Source organism: Gymnoscopelus braueri (assembly GCF_963280865.1).
Source record: "Gymnoscopelus braueri genome assembly, chromosome: 17".
Classification (NCBI taxonomy): domain Eukaryota; kingdom Metazoa; phylum Chordata; class Actinopteri; order Myctophiformes; family Myctophidae; genus Gymnoscopelus; species Gymnoscopelus braueri.
In genome coordinates this window covers 14,900,140-14,919,319 of record NC_137617.1, presented here as the reverse complement: position 1 = coordinate 14,919,319, position 19,180 = coordinate 14,900,140, and the positions used below count along the sequence as shown (strand labels likewise).

The 19,180-nt window shown below is 41.1% G+C and overlaps 1 protein-coding gene across 1 annotated transcript in view; it reads right to left on the bottom strand.

The window, feature by feature from the left end:
* ryr2a (ryanodine receptor 2a (cardiac)) overlaps window positions 1–19,180 on the bottom strand; it is a gene marked incomplete at its 5' end in the record, with an annotated part of 269,110 nt that overhangs the window by 13,810 nt on the left and 236,120 nt on the right. The window contains 14 exons of the mRNA XM_080455627.1: window positions 2,850–2,892; window positions 5,785–5,915; window positions 6,181–6,444; window positions 7,001–7,087; window positions 7,617–7,761; window positions 8,296–8,363; window positions 10,180–10,509; window positions 11,188–11,394; window positions 11,920–12,192; window positions 13,189–13,404; window positions 14,223–14,377; window positions 14,866–15,024; window positions 16,723–16,804; window positions 17,891–17,995. Of these exons, the coding sequence (XP_080311753.1) occupies window positions 2,850–2,892; window positions 5,785–5,915; window positions 6,181–6,444; window positions 7,001–7,087; window positions 7,617–7,761; window positions 8,296–8,363; window positions 10,180–10,509; window positions 11,188–11,394; window positions 11,920–12,192; window positions 13,189–13,404; window positions 14,223–14,377; window positions 14,866–15,024; window positions 16,723–16,804; window positions 17,891–17,995 (2,265 nt within the window). The remainder of the gene's footprint in view (window positions 1–2,849; window positions 2,893–5,784; window positions 5,916–6,180; window positions 6,445–7,000; window positions 7,088–7,616; window positions 7,762–8,295; window positions 8,364–10,179; window positions 10,510–11,187; window positions 11,395–11,919; window positions 12,193–13,188; window positions 13,405–14,222; window positions 14,378–14,865; window positions 15,025–16,722; window positions 16,805–17,890; window positions 17,996–19,180) is intronic.

Genomic DNA, 19,180 nt, shown 5'->3' with positions numbered 1-19,180 from the left:
AAATGTACTTGAGTAAAAGTATAAAAGTATTGGCATCAAATTGTACTTAAAGTACCAAAAGTTAAAGTACTCATTATGCAGAATGTCCCATTACAAGTTTTGAAAATTATAAAAATCTTTTGAAAATAGCAGATCTACAAGCTCACAATGCGTCACAATGCGACGCATTGTGAGCTTGTAGATCGGCTATTTTCAAATGGCTGAAATGTATATAGGGCTGAAGTGGTTAATGTATGTTTTGTAATAATAATCAAAATCTACAAAGTAACTAAAGTTTTCAAATAATTGTCGTGGAGTAAAAGTACAATATTTGCCTCTGAGATGTAGTGGAGTACTTGAGTACACTGCCCAAGACACACGTGGACACGTGGTCTCACACAGCACAACAGTGTGCCTCGGTAGAACCATTTTGGAACCACTGCTGTAGCATCCAGAATGCAGCATTATGCAGCCTTTGTATGGAAAACTTCTGTAAAGGTCCTTACATGCCAGGATTGTTTTGTGTGTGCGATTAATTCGCCTGAAAATATATTTTTTATTTGGAACAAGGCAGCTTTTTGAGCTTCCGCACCGTGAATAAAGGCAACGACCTGCCTGAATGAGGCATCAACTATATGAATCATTCTGATGCAAAATATTTGCCGGCACGGCGAGTAATAAAAGGTCATTTTTGCATAAAATGATTATAAATGTAGAATTGTTTAATTTCCTCTTGATTCCTTAGTTTTTCATTTCCTCCATCCAATGATTTTATGGAAATTGCATTATCTGGACATAATCACCATGCAATTTTGAGCTGCCACTGTCAATAAGGTCTGAAAACAGCATTCCATAAATGAGTCAAGGCCTATATTCAGTTGCGTGCTGGTGTCGCACAGAGAAAATAGACGATTTACAAGCTCACAACGCTTGGCAGCGTGACGTGTTGTGGGCTTTTGATTCGTCTACTTTCGGTGCGCAACAGGATGCGCCACCGAGTATGAATCAAGCATTATGCAATTGGTCCCAGATGATCAATTATTATCAAACCAAAAGCTGTTCTCCCCATATGCTTGTAATCACAGAGACATGTGCAGCCTGACTAACATTCCTCACTGGAGAGCCCCACGCTAAAAGAAATGTTTACATTGTAATCAGTCTATGTAATCTGTTTCATTAATCACGTTCATTGTGTAATCTGATTATGCTGTTAAGAAACACGATTCATGTTATCACACGCCTCTGTGTTTTTCCTAATTTCACAACTAATCCAAGTTGCTCCGTTAGTTACCACTTGCTTTAGAATCTGATCACTGAATCATGTTACTGTGCATAGTTACAGTCTACTACTGTAACTCAACCATAGCTTAGTGGGTAGAGAGGCCACCCCGAGTGCTCATCATGACTAACAAAGCTCCCCCCTTTTGAAATTGTGGTTCATTTTTCTAATTCAATTGGTTCGTGACTGATCTACATAACGGCAGCTAAAACAATTGGTCCCAGACCATGAGTTATTGTCAAATCAAAAGCCGTTTCTCCCCATACAGCATGTGTGCAATCACATCAGTGCTAATGATAGCCACACTCCCCATTTGCTCTCAACACAGCAGAGAGACTACCGGAGGTTAAATTATTCTCATGTTGAAGGTCAACTTCGGACGAGGTTTTGATGTGCTGTGGTTTTGGTGTAGAACACAGTGGTCTCTCTGGGAGATGTTTAATCCATGCATGTTATCTTAATATCTCCTGGGGTTACATGTCATCATTGTCTCCTCCAGGAGGGCAGAGAATCTTGCGATTACCTCTATCTGTCTGTCTGTCTGTGTGTGTCTGTCCGCAGCTAATCTCGCAAACTACTAGGCCAATTAGCACGCTGCTATAGCAGCCGAAGGACCTCAACCTGAATATTTTTCTAATTAGTTAATGACAACTACAATGACAACATCCTAAACATCCCTCCAGGCTATCATATAAGCATCCACAAGGCTATGGAGTGGAACTAGCCGTGCAGCCGCAAGCTGTCCATCCGGCAAATGGGATGTACACTACTGTACTAGCCAATTGGACGCTCCCTTCGGCTGCAGCCCAGCAACAATACTTGCATTGTAGGTGATAATCCATGAATGTAAAAAAACATTTTATATATTTAGCAGGGAGCCTCTTAGTTACACCGACGTTGTTCTTTTGAAGCAATGTTACTCCTATTGGTGAAGATTATAGAGATCACAACAAGCAGAGGGGAAGAGATTAGTTTATTTCATAAGTTGTGCAGTAGACCGCTGTAAGGAGTGCAAAACACATGTAGAGGACTAGTCGTTTCATGCCGGTCCCTTTAGTTTTTATGTATTATTTTATTTATTTATTTAATAGACTGACTGATAAGCTGGTTAGTGTGCCTTGGCTTCCTGGTCTAACTACTTTATAATTTTTATGTCAATTTGGACAGATATGGGGGCCGCTGTCATTTAAAATTCCAGGCTGATTTGTATTTCCTGTCCGCCCCTATACAAATATAATTGACACGAGCCATTAAAAATCAGCATCCTTTATCAGAACCCTCCCCCCATTGCGCCTTGTGCCTTTTCATACACAAGCCTACAGTACGTGTAACTGCTCATCACATGCCCCCCACACACACAAAGACGGAGGTAGGGCGTTCCTCCTGGCAGAGATTTGCGCTTTACTGAGCGCACCTTTTTAGTATTTCCATACAAAACCAAAGAAATTGACCACATGAATCCCTACTCTGGGCATGTCATAGGCGAACATTCAGCTCAAATTCACCCAAAATAGCAGATCTACCAGCTCACAACGCATGTAGATCAGCTATTTTCAGCAAAGGGATTTAATGTCAAAATATTAAAGCTTACCTTCCTCTTCACAAACTTATCCCAGTAGTTGTTAGGGAAAGATCTGAAAAACAAAAACAAAAAGACTAATGAATCAATCGTTTGGAGTGACTGGTATAGGGTAATGAGATGAATACATATTCATGTAATATTAGCTTCAGACTTGGTTCTGTATTAAGGAAACTTCATCTAACAATATTGTTCAGGCTCTCAAAACACATCTAGATCAACTCGTATTCAAACAAATACGAAATGATAGCTTGCCAATATGTGCAGCACTTTCACGTTTCACGGTTTAATATATTATTTGATATAAATTAGTGTTGATGTATTTAACATGCACAGCCCTGGAAGAGTAAAACAGACTACGATTTTTTTGCAACTGCCATTTCACTTAGATCTGATCAGAAACTAGTAAAATAGTATCCATGTAACATTCCGTCTATTATTGTCTATTATTGCATGTGTTTAGTCCAGTAAAAACATCATAAAAACAAATGGCATTTTAAAGATCAATGCCATGATTTTTCAGTGGGCTATAATAATCAGCCAGGTACAATAAGAGTTTCACATTCACATCAGCAACAGGGAATTACAAATGCAGTCATTAATTCACAGTGGCAATACAAAAATTAACCTACCCAACCATCAACCCTGTATTAATCCACCCACCCCCGCATATCTATCCATCCCTCTCTCCATCCGTCCATGCATCCTTTCTTTTCAAATTGTAATTTAAATAGTGACATTTACCCAACTGTGATGCGGGGCATTGCCCATCAACACATCCTACTTTTTAAATAACACTTTTAGATTCAGAGCAAGAGGGCAAGTATGACTGCAATAACTCCATTACCTTGTAGCTGTAAAAAGTCACATTCTCTGGAATAAAATCCACCTTATTATTTTGACTGACAATGATACAAAAATAGTCTAAAAATGGCAGATTATTATGATGAGCACTGAGGTTGTGACATGTACCAGAAACCTGCAGTGTTGTAGGTTTATGCTTTTTTCCCCCCCCATATTTATATGAAATATCTGAAGTATATCTATATACCCTTTAACGCTGCTCTGGGTGAGAGCATCAGCTAAAGGCCTGAAATGTGAAATATGATGTAAATTGAAATAATGTGTTGGTTTAGCGTTAACTCTCTCTCTAGTCTTATGGGTACACAGCAGTACAAGCCCACACACTGGCCTCCAGGTATGCCCTGGCATTTAGACATATAGCACACAATTACATTTCCCCAAACAGTCCATGACCCCCATTTAACAATAATTACCACTAGGGAGAGGGTTGATTACCTCCAGGGAGGATGATCGCAAATGAAGCCCGGAGGCACGGTGTTAAATTAACCTGTTAGACTGGACTGCCTCTTTCTCTCTCTTTATCTTTCTCCGTTATATCACACTTTGGTCTGTTATCTCTGGTTCATATCCTACACAGCCAATCAAGTCATCGTAATGAACTAGGATATTATTATCAATGCACCTACAAGCTCAGAGTTGAATTAACCCTGAGGATTTTACAGCGTACCATGTTGACGGAACATTATCGGGGCATTTTATTCCATCAGGTTGATGAGTACAGTAGCCTACACTGGACCAGTTCATACTAGACTTAAAGTAGTAGTCAGTTTCCCTGACATTTACAGCACCCACATCCCCAAAATATTCATAGGCATGGGTCAGAGTTTCCGCAGAGGTGTGCACATTCTCCTGCCATGTTCGCTTTTAGAAAATCCTCTTTTGCTTGAGAAGTGGCGTTACGCATCTTTCAAGTCTATATTTGGGCTTTTGCAGTGTTTATATTATACAAGGCCCCTGGTCATTGGCCCGTGGCTTTGTGAGAGATGCTGTGCCCATGCAGTATTGTTACTATTATTATAGTCTATATCGTGCTGGTCTGCGAGATAATTCATGCTTTTCAGCTGGACTCCTGAAAGCCATTAGTGCCATCTTCTTGTCCCCTTTATTCAACCTGCCTTCCAACCTTCCCATCACCATTACCTTTTCTCTCGGCTGACGTGAAGTTCTTTGTACTATAACTTTAATAGTCTTCCATTAAACAATGCATTTTCTTTATTTTCCTCACTTTATTCATTCTGCCCCCTCTCCCCACTGCCCTGTCTCTCTCAAACAAGTTTTGTGCTCTAACTTGCAGTTTGGACACTGGTGCCATCTTTCTGCCTCAGCTAAAACAGGACATATAAAAATGTATTATATTATTATTATAGCTAGTCAATTTCTGCTTGACTTAACTCCATTATGCTGTCAGGGACTTGCTGCTTTCCCCCAAAACACGGCACAGCAGCTCAGTCAAATTTCGGGAATTGATATGAGAGCACGTTGGCCGAACAGACAGAGGTCTCCGTTCAGCCATAAGCACAGCTGAAATCTGATTACTACACATTTTGAAATATCCTCGGCCCAGTGTTATTGAAAACAATACATAAAGCCTTATCTGGCATGGAGGCAGGCAGGCAAAATAATACGGTTGTATTGAACTTACTGTAACACACAAACCGGCTACCAAAGACATAAAAAGATGTCGACTCCCTACCCAAACTCAAAACTAACCTAAAAGAATGGCTGACCTCAAAATACAATTGGGCTTTGTTGAACACCTTGGAACATATACCTGTTGCTGCTACTGGAGCTTTTACCGTTATGTATTGTATTGTATGTATTGTATGTCTTATGATGAATTGAGTACAATGGACCACAATGGAAACAAGCCCTTTGGGCCTTTTTGTGTTATCCTTTTAGCAAAACTGTTTACTGTACTACAGGTACTGTTAACTAACTTGTTAATAAAGTATTCAGTCAAAACCCGCACCCACACACAAATAAGCCATCTCACCAATTTGTCTAGTGATTCTTTAACGTCTCTCTCTCTCTCTCTCTCTCTCTCTCTCTCTCTCACACACACAGGTCAGAGGGTCAGACTCACTGTGTGTTAATAACCAGTCTGTCCCACTGTCCTTTAATGTCATCCTCAGATGGCTGTTCTGTGATGTAAAGGCCATCAAACTCCAGCTTTCTGGCCACCTCCTTCTCACGCTTAAATATCACCAGTGGCACCTAGAAATAACACGCACGCACGCACGCACGCACACACGCACACACGCACACACACACACACACACACAGTTATAATGACTTAGAAGGTCAAGTAAATGCATTGTAATCTGCTTATAACACTGTAATCTGCTTATGACACTGTATAATTACAATTATATGCACCCATAAGTGCTCATAATGCAATCATAACACTTTAGAAAGCCTATAAAGTCAAGTATTATAATACTTCAGACAGTAATAACCATTAACACAGCAGATAGCCTACCTTCAGACAGTAGTAACCAATAATACAGCAGAAGGAGATGACAGTGTGCAGGATGGCCAGGATGCGGAGCGTAGGCTCCATGTACCCACTGCTCTCCTCCAGGACAAAGTGCACGGCGACGGGCTCCGGGGGATCACCACCATCGCCGCCATCTCCCGCCACGCCCTCCCCACTCATCAGGGGGTCCCACTGAACGCTGGAGTCTGACTGGCTGCCCCTGTAGACCAATTCCCTCCCGCCAACCACGGCCGAAGACGTGGAGACCTGGTGAGGGGGGGGGGGGGGACAAATAAATAAATTGTAAATAACAAAAACAGCCCATCTACAAGCTCCCAGTGAGTTGTATTGCGAAAGTTTGTGAGCATGTAGATAGGCTATTCATTATTAAAAAAAGTGTTAAAACGTACAAAATAATAATAATAATAATAAATCATATACAATAAAATAAAAGGTTATAAATTGTGATTAGCATTTGTAAATGCAGCGTGTTTTTGAACTGTGTTGCATTACTTCCACTCCTCAACCACTTTGACTTTGACATCTTTATTGATAACAAAACATAATTATGTAAAAATTACATACATTGTCACACCATTCTGAAAAGGATAGACGCAAAAAAGCCAGCGGCTTATTTCCATTGCGGTCCTTTCATACGTATGTGCAAATTATGTTGTGTTGCATGATGTGATGTGATGTGTATGTGCGTAATTGCACTTAAGTCGACGCACCCAAGAGTGCCAAAAACTAGGGGAATCGAGGAGCCTTCTGCCGATAAAATGCGTTTATTTTACCAGCAACGGGACCGCTGACATGTCGTTACCTTATAGAAAAGGAGGATGAAGTTGATGGCGAAGGCGACAAACAGAGCCAGCATCCTCATGTTGTAGAAGTTCCTGGCAAAGTAGTTCTGGAGATGACGAAAGGAAACAGAAAACAATCACTTTGTCATTGATATACACTGTATGACATTACCACCCACCCACTCAAATTTGGATGAGGGCGTGAGACTGTGTAGGGGGCATCGATGTACACGCGCGTGTTGAGTGTGTGCGTGCTTGTGTGTGTGCGTGCTGTACCACCATATTGGTGTATGAAAAGTGTGTGTGTACGGTAGATACCCAATAAAGTATGTGAGTGATTGTGTGAATGCATATTAATGTACGACTGTGGATAGTGGATACTATGGGCACATCCGCTACTGTATGTAAACATTTATATGTGAGTTCAAAAAGAGCATGTTTGAATACTTGCAGAGTGTGTCAATACATGTATGTGGTGTGTATATACAGTATGTTTTCACTATTATTATTTTGCTGCTACAATTTCTGAGGAACCAGAACAAACAAACATACCAAAGATGCAACAATCAACAAACCTTGAACCATACAGTGAGAGAGTATAGGTGTGAGCGTGTATGCATGTATCAGCTCTCCTACCAGTAGCTTCCTCTGGTAGGCTATGATCTTCTTCCAGAAGGCAGACTCCTGCAGGTCCGGTTCACTGGAGGTGTGATGCTGTCTGACTTTTTGTTTGGCTTTCTCGTCCTTCTGCTGCTTGGCCTGTTTCTCTCCGCCCTCGCCCCTGAAACCGCCATACACAAACACATGAGAGTAGAGCCCGACTTATATACTGTATCAATCTGACCAATATATCGGTCATTCTTAGCAATTATGCAGCCGATGTGTCCCGGTTTTTCACTTTCAACCTTTCCGTCCCCATATTTTGGGCATGTCACTCTTGGTGGAAATGTTCAAAAGTTTTGAAAACAATTAAAAATAATAGCAAACCTACAAGCTCACAACACGTTGTAGATCAGCCAATAGGGCTTAAGTGTTTAAATAAAATCATAGTTAAATGTTCTCAAATAGAAACTTTAATCAAATCTAAGTTTGATCTAGGACTAGGACTCTCCAAAATCTAACTCAAAATTCTGGCACCGGTCGGGTTCTACACGAGAGCCTCTTTGTCACACACATTGCCAGCTGTGATCGCTATTATGGTCTTCGTTTATCGCACGGAGCAAAGGCATTTTAGAGAGAGGACACTAATTGGGATCATTTGTGGCGAAACACCTGCATGCAGAACAGCATGATAATTTAAACTGTGTGCACGTACTCTGCTTTCTCAGGTTCACACTTTGTCTCTTCGGTGGTTTCCTTCTCCTCGGAGGTAGAGCTCTTCGACTGAAATAGAAGATGCATCATTAGTGGGGCCGACGAGAGACACCGGTCGGGGGAATTTTGCCAAACACTTTGTTGTTCCACCGTACGTTATGTTGCAAGTGTCATGCATGCCAGTAGGGTGGGGGTTAGGGGAAAGAGGGGAGGATGTAATCATCTATCTGCAGCTTCGAGCCAACAAGCTGTGTGATTGCCAGGCTCGTAGACAACAGCTGCATTATGCCGCCATTTATAACCGCAACGCTATGTTTGCCAGAGGATAGTCATTTGTCACAGTGTGGACATTAGCCGTCTAAAAAAATTAAATAAAAAACTTAGCAAAGATTTTTTACCAACAACAACTTGACAGGGCTTCGTCGTCAATATATTTGATAGCGAAAACAATATCTACACGTATATGCATGTCGTGTGCTTTTTTTGTGGCAGCCCCCTAACCCTGAGGAATGACATGGAGACATGTGGCACTCTGCATCATGTTAATGTGCATCCATGATGAACACAGTCGCACACTGAGGACAGTAATGGCACCGCCAACTGGGAGAGCAATGGACTGGAGACACGAGAGGAGAGACGGAGAGACGGCGGCATGCTGAGGAGCAGAGGAAGGAGAGGGAGCGAGGAAAGAGTTGAGGTAGAGGAAGGAAGGATGCAGCGGGGACTGAAGAGAGGTAGAGAGAGAGAGAAGGGGGGGGGGGGCATGTAAGGGAGGAGGAAGTTAAGTGTGACCAGACCATGGATTCACAGATCCAAGAGAAACAGATATGGACTAAAGCTCCTCTCACACCCGACGCATCGAGACGCATCGTATTACCTCTCGATCCTGGGCGGCATCGATCTGGGGCGGTGGCAAATGCGGTCACATCATGAGATGTCTTTTAATGATAGACTTATGTTATTTTGTTCCAGTTAACTAATATCAAAACTTTCATAAAAATATAAATAATACAAACACGCACACTGGGAGTGTGCGTGCAAAGTGTCACACCGATTGGTCCAACGTTCCGGAGATTAGCCGCTCACAGAAACGCGCACGCACGCACGCACGCACGCACGCACGCACGCACGCACGCACGCACGCACGCACGCACGCACGCACGCACGCACGCACGCACGCACGCACGCACGCACGCACGCACGCACGCACGCACGCACGCACGCACGCACAATTAGGTATATGAGAGAGAGAGAGAGAAGGATGCTGTGTGTGTGTGTGTGTGTGTGTGGGGTGGGGGGGTCAAATTGTAAATGAAGCGATGAGGAGTCTGTTCTAAAGTAATAGCCTATCTTGTGGCTTGTTCAACAAAAACAATCAAAAAGCCACTCCAGTGCTTAGAGCCAGTCCATTCATCATGAGCACAGTGTAAAACAATAACAGCCAGAGCGGTTACCCACAGCTGTAGCAGAAGCTCACATTTCGCGACACAGTCGTTTTATTGTAGTTTATGGCACTTTTACTGTTTTGTTGCTGCACCAGTAGCTCTAAAGGCTAGATTAGATTAACAAAACAAAACAAGTGGATAACTCTCCTGCAACAACAAAGTGCCACAGTAACATCATTATAACTGTGAGTACTGGACAGGACGGGACAGGATGCAACAGAAGAGAACAGAATATATTAGAAGAGATTAAAAAAGATGAGACAAAAATAGCTTGTAGATCTGCTATTTTTGAAAAATCGTAAAAAAAAATATGCAAATCTTTGAATATATAATTTTTTAAGCGAAATTCTTTTCGCTTCAAAAATATATTCAAAGATTTGCACACATTTTCAAGATTTTTCAAAAATAGCAGATCTACAAGCTCAAGTTTTGCATCTCACCTGGTGCCTCCGTCGGAGCTCAGGCGAGGGAGAGATAGCCGTGGCCGGGGAGGCCGGCGACGCGGGGGGCGTCGGCGTGGGGGCCGTGGGGGCGTTGAGCATTTCGGTCAGGCTGGCGGTGGGGTTGTGCGGGGCGATCTTGTACTGGCCGCCCTCCACCTTCCTCAGGTCCAGCCCGAAGACGTCCGACAGGAGCTCCGTCTCGTCCGGGTTGATGGCCAGGTCGGCCAGGTCCTCCTCTGGGTTGGGACGTCCCGGGGCCCTCATCTTGTCGCCTTCGTCCACCTCGTCCCCGGTGGGGTCCGGCATGTTGGCCAGCAACTCTGACACCTTGGGACGGAGGAATAAAACATTTAAAAAGAGATGCCAGCACGACACTGAATACATTTTATTTCAGTTGGTTGTGCATTCTAAAATCAAGATCACTAGAAAATGTTAACTGTCCGAAACGATTCTCACTGTATGTTATTTCACAACTTCATCTTTCTGTACCCCTGATAACTTTCGATATTTATTTGCTGATAGTGATAAATCTACATAAAAGCAACTGCAGCTAAATTATGTAGACTTAAATAAATACTATCAAAATATTGATCAATATTTGCTCATTATCAGTTATGAACAGGCTTATTGTACAGTGTTCTGTATTTTTTTTCTGTATTTGTAACATTTACAATACTAGACCATGCCCGTCGGGGGATATGTGTGTCATGGTCCGCTTGTTTCACGGATGTGGCAACACCGGCGCCTGTTGCACGCACATGATTTGGCAACCCGGGAGCCAGTTAACATAAAAACGCTAATAAACAGCTGACATTTGGGGAAAGTGAAAAACGGGCTTCGCTGTTCCGTGCACATGGTAATGGTCAATGGCTGTGTGCAAATGCAGATCAATTGCCCCAGCTACTGAGGAGAACCGGGCAGAAGAGTTTTGGGGACACACAGACGCACAGACGGGGACAGAGCTTTGTATAATTATAGTATGATGGCCACGCCAGTGTTCTCTACCTTCATGGTCTTGGCTCCCTCAACCAGGCTGCCTCCCAGGAAGGTGTTGTATATGATTCGGCAGAATCCTCTGGCCACGCTGAAGGCCACGTGGAGAAGCCCCACCAGGACCGACCAGTAGAAGGAGACCAGGGTCATCACCATGTCTTTCATGGTCATCTTCTTCATCCTCTTTACCTGCTTTTTCAGGCTTTTCATAGACAGAACCTAGAAAGAGGAAAGATGTGGAAAGCATTATGCAGCATATGTTGTAAAGAAAGTTATGTTATTTGAACAGTGCAAAGCTGCACTTATGTTTTAGACTGACTGGTAGGCAGTGGTGGAAAAAGTACTCACATGTTTTACTTAAGTAAAAGTATCAATACTGCAATAAAGAAATACTCTATTACAAGTAAAAGTCCGGAATTCAAAATCTACTTGAGTAAAAGTACAAAAGTATTTGCATCAAAATGTACTTCAAGTACCAAAAGTAAAAGCACTAGGCAGAATGTCCTTCAGTTTTCAAATGTATAAAAAAACTTTTGAAAATAGCAGATCTACAAGCTCACAATGCGTCGCATCGCGACGCATTGTGAGCTCAAATAATTGTCTCAAATAATTGTGATTAGACGATTATGTAATAATTGTGACAGGCCTCTGCTCTATGTCTTGAAGTAAGTTATGATTCAGCACTATAATAAAACTTGAATTGAACACTTTTCACCCGTCACCCCTCCAGTCTACTGAATGTACCTTCATCAGCACCATAGTGTTGTATCTCAGAGCAAGCAGCGCCGTCCGGACTGTGGTGACGGAGAAGAAGCCCATCTCCGGGTTCTCCTCTTCCGGCCTCTCTCGTTCGCTCTCCTCCTTGACCGCCGAGCGCTCCCCGGCGTCCGACATCTGTGCCGCCAGCTGCATCTCGAAAATGGTGTCCTCGCAAAAGTTGACGAACAGCTCCATCTTCTCCTTCTCCCCGCCCTCATTCACAACGTCGAATATAAACTGACGCTTCGACTCTTTGACCTGCGGAAAGGTTGAGGGAGCAGTCACGGTTAAATGCTATATGACAGAGCAGAACTAGTTTTGGAACGAGGTTGGGCAGGAAATGCAGAGGATCTTGTTAATTAATATTGTACCAGAACCAAAATTCTTTCTGCTAGGCCTCTATCCAGTTGGACACAGAATAAAGAGCAATGAACACATGTTTATAGATATCTGTCTTTTACAAGCTAAAAGAGTAATAGCATTAACCTGGAAGAGGTCGGACAAACCAAGCATTGCACAGTGGTTCAAGGAATTGTCCTTATGTCAACCTCTGGAAAGAATTACGTATATTCTTAAGGACAAACCAGAGTTGTTTCAGGAGGTGTGGGGTCGTTTTATACAATATATAAAAAATGATAATCTGTCACATTTAATGGAAGAACCTGGAGAGGAGTAGTGCCGATGCTGTTGTTATAGTCATTGTCATTGTGTGTGGTCCTTTTGTTGTTGTTATTTTGTGTGATTGTCTTGTAATGTATATTCATGTAATTGTTTTTGTTTACTGTAAATGTAATGTAATGCTGTAATGTAATGTTGTTTAGAAAAAGAAAAAATCAATAAATATATTATATATATATAAAAAAGGGATAAAAATAACTGTCGAAGGGTGCATTATATGGAGTCGACTCATCTTTGGACACACAGTTGTGAACCAACCTACAGCATCAGCTTATTAGTAACTTTAACACAGAAAGTATACACCTACTGTAAGCCGGAGCCTTGCCTCCTAAATGATAATTTCACTGAGACAAATATATCAATTTCTTCCCGGGTATTTACTGGATGATACTTTGGGAATCCCACAAGTTATCAGGACATTAAGAAGAACATTTAAGATTAATTTCTCCATCAATAAGTCAGTGACAGTCACTTATTCATCACCACATGAAGGGAAGGACTTACTAAAATACCCCCTAAGATACAAGTTCTTAAAATGACAACCGATGAAATTCCACGCATTCATTCAACTTTTACCTGTGGTTTCTCCCACTGCGTTCTACTGGACTCGCTGATCTCAAAGTAGACCCTCTCGATGCGCTTGGCACTGCCCATGATCTCGATTCTGCCCAGATAGGGCTGGAAGTAGTTGAGCACGCTATCGGCCAGCTCCAAGAAGGTCTGCAGTCGCGTGTCATGAGGCATGTGCTCCGACAGGTTGGTCAGAAGAACCGCCACATTGAACCCAATGTCCTTTAGAATCACAGGTTCACAAGTTAAAGAAATATGAATATGGTACATTCCATCATTTGAAGAGGGATTACGCAAATCAGTGGTTCTCAACCTTTTCGGAATCAGGGCCCACTTGTGTCTAAAGTGTTTGCGGCCCACCCATATTTAAGTGGTCATGTGGGTGGGCCACGTGCATTTTCAGAGCATGCTTATTTGTGTTCCGGGCTTGGATCAAGAGAACTAACATTAAGTTACTACAGTATTTATCGGTATCAAATGTTAATTATGTTAATTGATGTTATATTAACCCATTAAGACGCATCTGTGTCATTTTTTGATTTGAGCTAAAAAGCATATGCATTATTTTACATTTTGGGCTATTCAAAAATAGCAGATATACAAGCTTGTAGCGCGGCACATAGTGCCGCGCTACGAGCTTGTAGATCTGCTATTTTTGAAAAATTATGAAAATGTGTGCAAATCTTTGAATACATATTATTTTAAAGCGATTTTTTTTACTCCAATCTTTGCTTCTGGGGGTCCCTGAAACATAATATTTTGAGATGGGGGTCCGCGGCCAAATACATATAATTTTGGGGGTCCTTGACAATTATGAAAAAGTTTGAGATACTGATATACGCTTTTTAGAAAACTGTTGGGATTTAGATTAGAAGATTTTGTTTGAATCGGCTTTAGATCTTAATGGGTTAAAACATAAAAAATCTTGTGTTATAGTCAATTAGTTGGGGGCCCACTCGCTATATCTTCGCTGCCCATCACAGGTTGAGAACCACTGATGTAAATGATTCTCCAAAGGACCCATATGATTTTAACATTACCTTGGCCGGCTCGTGGAAGCGCTCGACAAACTCCACATAGTCCAGCAGCTCATTCTCGTCGGTTTCGGCGCAGGAGAGCAGGAACTCTGTCTCAGACTGGGTGTAGTGCTTGTGACTCTCCATGGCCTTGTGGAAGTCCCTCTTAGAGATGACACCTGTGTGAATTCATCACTTTATCATTCAATCATTCCATCACTCCAGGACAGGTATCACACCGTTGCTGTGTTTTGGGTGGAAACCTTGTTTGTCCAAAAGCTGTTACTTTTCAGAAAATGGCAAAAATAATGATTTGCGTTTCAATGGATCCAATGCTGTTATTATTTAGTCACAAGCTCTTATTAATACTTTTTCATTGGTTCAACATTTATAAAACCCACAGACACTTTCGTCAATTTTCTATTTAAATATTTTTCAAAAATTGCAGATCTACAAACTCACACCAGGTTGTATCGTGACGTGTTGTGAGCTTGTGGATCGGCTATTTTTGCTACTGTTTGTTGTATGACAGAAGTATTGCATTAATTTATGAATTAACATAAAAAGTTGAAATATGGAGATACAAGGTTTCTGCCTGACAGCGACAATATTTTCAGTTTCTTTGCATGAGTTGGGAGACCGTCGAGAAAAAGAGAGAGCGCCTTGCCTTTTACATCTGGGTCATATTCCTTGAAGGCGTCGGAGGACGTGAGGTCTTTGAGTTTGAGGAACATGTCGAAGAACTTGAGGATCATCTCCACATTGTTGGAGGACTCCACCAGCATGTCCACCATCTGTTTGCCAATAGTCCCGTTTACCACATTACCTGGACAGACAAGAACATACAGTGAAGTGTTTTACTGGCCATCTTATCCAGCGTTGTGTTAGAGCAGGTTTCTTGCTAAGGCATATCATTTGTATATTGGACATTGTGTCTTGATATAGGGTAATGGTCTCGTGTAGCCAGACGGTAAGAGATCTCTGCCTACTGATATAGTAGGTTTGGTGACATCTAAGTTCAATGTATGGGCTAAAACTGTCTGGAAACAATGCAGAGATTTAAAATAACAGCTTCACAGAACCAATGCAAAGACTTTAGACTGGTCCTTCATACAGTATACTGTATAGTATCAGGATCGGTTTTCAAAGCACGGATCGTAGCTTTGTTAGTTAACGCTGGTTTCCTCCTCTCTAAGCCCATTCATTGAATTTATATTTCATATCAGCCAGGCAGAGATCTCTGATCATCTTGGTATACGAGACCACCTGTTATCTGATTTTTCCCCCCTTTGTTTCTTTCTCTATCTAAATTATTCTCGATTTTTGAAACTGCAGAACAGGTGTAAAACACACTCTTTTATGCCTGTAAACTTGTGACGCGACAATAAAGGTGAAGTTGAAGTTAAGGACACTTTACAAGTGGGGTTATGTGAGAGCATTTGTAGCTGTTCATCTCTCAACTCAAGCCCGATTACATTCCTGATCCATGTTCCTTTTGTAAGACAGCACAGACCACGTGACATTAGTGCAAAGAATTCAGACTGAGCTCTATAATTATGTGTCCTCATGGATATGTATTCTTAGAGGCATCATTTGCATTACAAATAGACATAATGATGCCTTATTATACAAGCCTGGCAGTAGTCCTTATATTCCGCCAGGACCAATTAAAGGAGATTATCTCAATAATTATAACGATTTTCTTTTTCCTACAGGTTCTGTACTTTTTTTCCGAATGGACAATGTATGAGGACAGAAGCCAGACCAAGCGCCAGTTATATTGTTATCGTAAATAAGCCTTCACATTTGTTTTAACCATCTAGAATACCAAGGACAATTCAGATATTGCCATTGTCCATTAAAAGGAAAAATATATATAATGCATATTAAAAAATATACAGTACAATTAGAAACAGGTTCTTGGGGGTATCTAACCTTTGCATTCCAAATTACATAGACTATGGAAGCTGTGGCAAGCTCCACCTATGCCTAACTAGAAAAAAAAAATTATATTGTAATGTGCTCTACGCCACTGGTTCTCAAAGTGGGGCCCGGGGATCCACAAGGGTCATTGAGGACATTCCAGGGGATCCCCAGCTAAATGAATGATAGTTAGGAACCAATTGGACCTGTAATGTACACTCCCAGAGTTAACCCATTCAATCCGGGAACACTTCTGTGTCATTTTAGATTTTGGCTATTCAAAAATAGCAGATCTACAAGCTCATAGCGCGGCACAGAGTGCCCCGTGATGAGCTCGTAGATCTGCTATTTTTGAATTTTTATTGTGAACATTATTGAAAATCTTTAGTCTGAATACATATTTTTTAAAGCAAACATTTGTAACTCAAATCTTTGCTTCTGGGGGTCCCTGGAACTAAATATTTTGAGACGGGGGTCCGCGGCCAAATACATTTGGGGGTCCTTGACATGAAAAAGTTTGAACTTGTACAGTGTAAATTGGGGTCCCAGAGATAAAAGTAATATCAACTGGGGGTCCTTGAAATGAAAAAGACAGACGTACCCTCCAGCATGGACAGCAGCATGACCACCATGTCCTTCTGCAGGTCCATCAACTCTTTCAGTAACTCTATCTGACTGGAGTCCTGAATGGAAACCGAAAGGTTCAAAATCAGAGAAAACATATGTCTGGCCATATACAGTAGATATGGCGATCTATTCTAACGAATACCATCTATAGCAAGTCTGCCGCTTTGTAACCTGAATCCTATAGGTTCTATTGTGTGAAGAGGACATGTGCTAATCTGACACTTCCCAAAGTGCTCTGTGATGACATGTTTTATGTAGGCTGGCAGAGAGCTTTTTATTTATTTATTTCCCAAACAAGACTCAGGACCCATTTTTATGTGTCGCGAGTAATTATCACTTTTTTACCTTTCTTAAAATGAAGAGGCAAAATATTTTCTACATAAGAAAAATAAGTAAATAAAAATTTAAAAGAATTTCATACATTTAAATTTCATGAATAAAAACAAACAAAAAACACTCGAAGGAATAGTGAAAATAGCCGCATTGGCTATTTTAACTATTAAAGGGCTTATTTAATAGTGAAAATATTATTGAGCTAAGAAAGTTTTGGAACCACTGATTTACAGTGAGGTAAATGGGCAAGTTAATTTGTAGAACACATTTCAACAACAAAGCAATTCAAAGTGCTTTAAGTTTACACAAAACATGAAGAGCATTAGGAGCGCATGGGGAAGTGTCAGATCATATGGTTTATACCTGTGCAAGACAAGAACCTATATTTGTTTCTCACTGTATAGTTTTATTATATTATTAACTCACTGTATATTTTTTATTATATTATTCTTTTCTTTTTTTGCTTTAATATTATCATTACGTTAGAATGTTAGCACAATTGTTGCGGAACAAGTTCCAGTTGCTGCTTAACGTCTCTGTCGGGTGGAAACCTCATATCTACAAAAATGTTACTTTTCAGGATAAAAAAAAAAGAAGCAAAAGTAGCAGATCTACAAGCTCAAAACGAGCTTGTGGATCTACTACTTTTGAAAACACAAACGGTTAGAATATGGAGGTTTCTGCCCAACAGCAACAATAAGTTAGTGACAAATACACCTTTTTGACTCTTAATTGATCACGTCCTCCTCACAAGAACGATAGGATTCAGACATCACACGGGTCTTTTTTTCTAACTCTGCTAAACTCACCTGAGACAGTTTCATCTGCATGTGAGCGAAGACGTGCAAGAAACCCACCACAGCATCCCACAGACGACTGTGTGCCAAGCTCTGCTGGTTGCCAGTGCACGGGCCCTATACCACATCACATGCAACAATCACAGTTACCAGATTAAAGGTGGAATAGTTCATCAAACTAATAGATTTAATACTATATTAAAGATGGCAAAATAATAGATTTAATCCATTAAGACCGGGAACGCATCTGTGTCATTTTAAGATTTCTTTGGTATTTTTTATTATTTAAAAAATGTGTGCAAATCTTTGAATATATATTTTTGTATAACATTTGTAAAATATTTTGTTCCAGGGACCCCCAGAAGCAAAGATTTTAGTTACAAATATTCGCTTTATTGCTATTTTTTTTTATAGCCAAAGAAATCTAAAAATGACACAGATGCGTTCCCGGTCTAAAAACGTTTTAAAGAACACATTTTGAGATTATTTGATTCATCTGAAAAGTAATCAATTGAATAATCACTAAGGAAATAATCAATAGTTGCAGTCATTTGTGATACAATAATCATTGCTGGTTCTCTCAACAGAGACCTGAGGAGAAACGCAATCAATTCATTTTGTTATTGATTGCACTTGTTTGACTCATCCAGAACTAAAATCAATACACTGTGAGAGGAGAGAAACAGCCACAACAACCAGCACTGCATGCCCCAACTGCAAGAGGATACAAAAAAATGTTAAGTGATGGAGCTGTCTGTGTCTCTGGTCATCTCTCAAGTCGTCGATATTAATGCATTTAAAAAAGATTTTATTCTGGGCTTCACAGATTGGTCTGGGAGAAATGTTGTAAAGAGCAAAGTTGTAAAGAAAAAAACTCCAGTTCCTTAGAGGGAATACAAATCAAATCAAACTTTATTTATAAAGCACATTTAAGAAGCTGACCAATGTGCAGTACAAGGTTGAGACAAACAAAGCATCAACAATCGCCCATCGACGCACAGACAAATATGTACATTGTAAAAACACATTAGAGGATCAAGTGCAAATAAAATCCAAAGAGAATAGGTGGGTTTTAAGTAGGGATCTGAAAACCTCGATGGACTGGGCAGATCGGATGGGGAGAGGCAGGTTGTTCCAGAGCCTGGGGGCGGCAGCAGAAAAGGCGCGGCCACCCCTGGTCTTTTTAGTAGTCTTGAACGACCAGTAACGACTGATCCACAGACCTTAGAGCCCTAGCTAGCGTATGGTTCCAGGAGCTCAGCGAGGTACAGCGGAGCTAGTCCGTTTTGAGATTTAAAATCA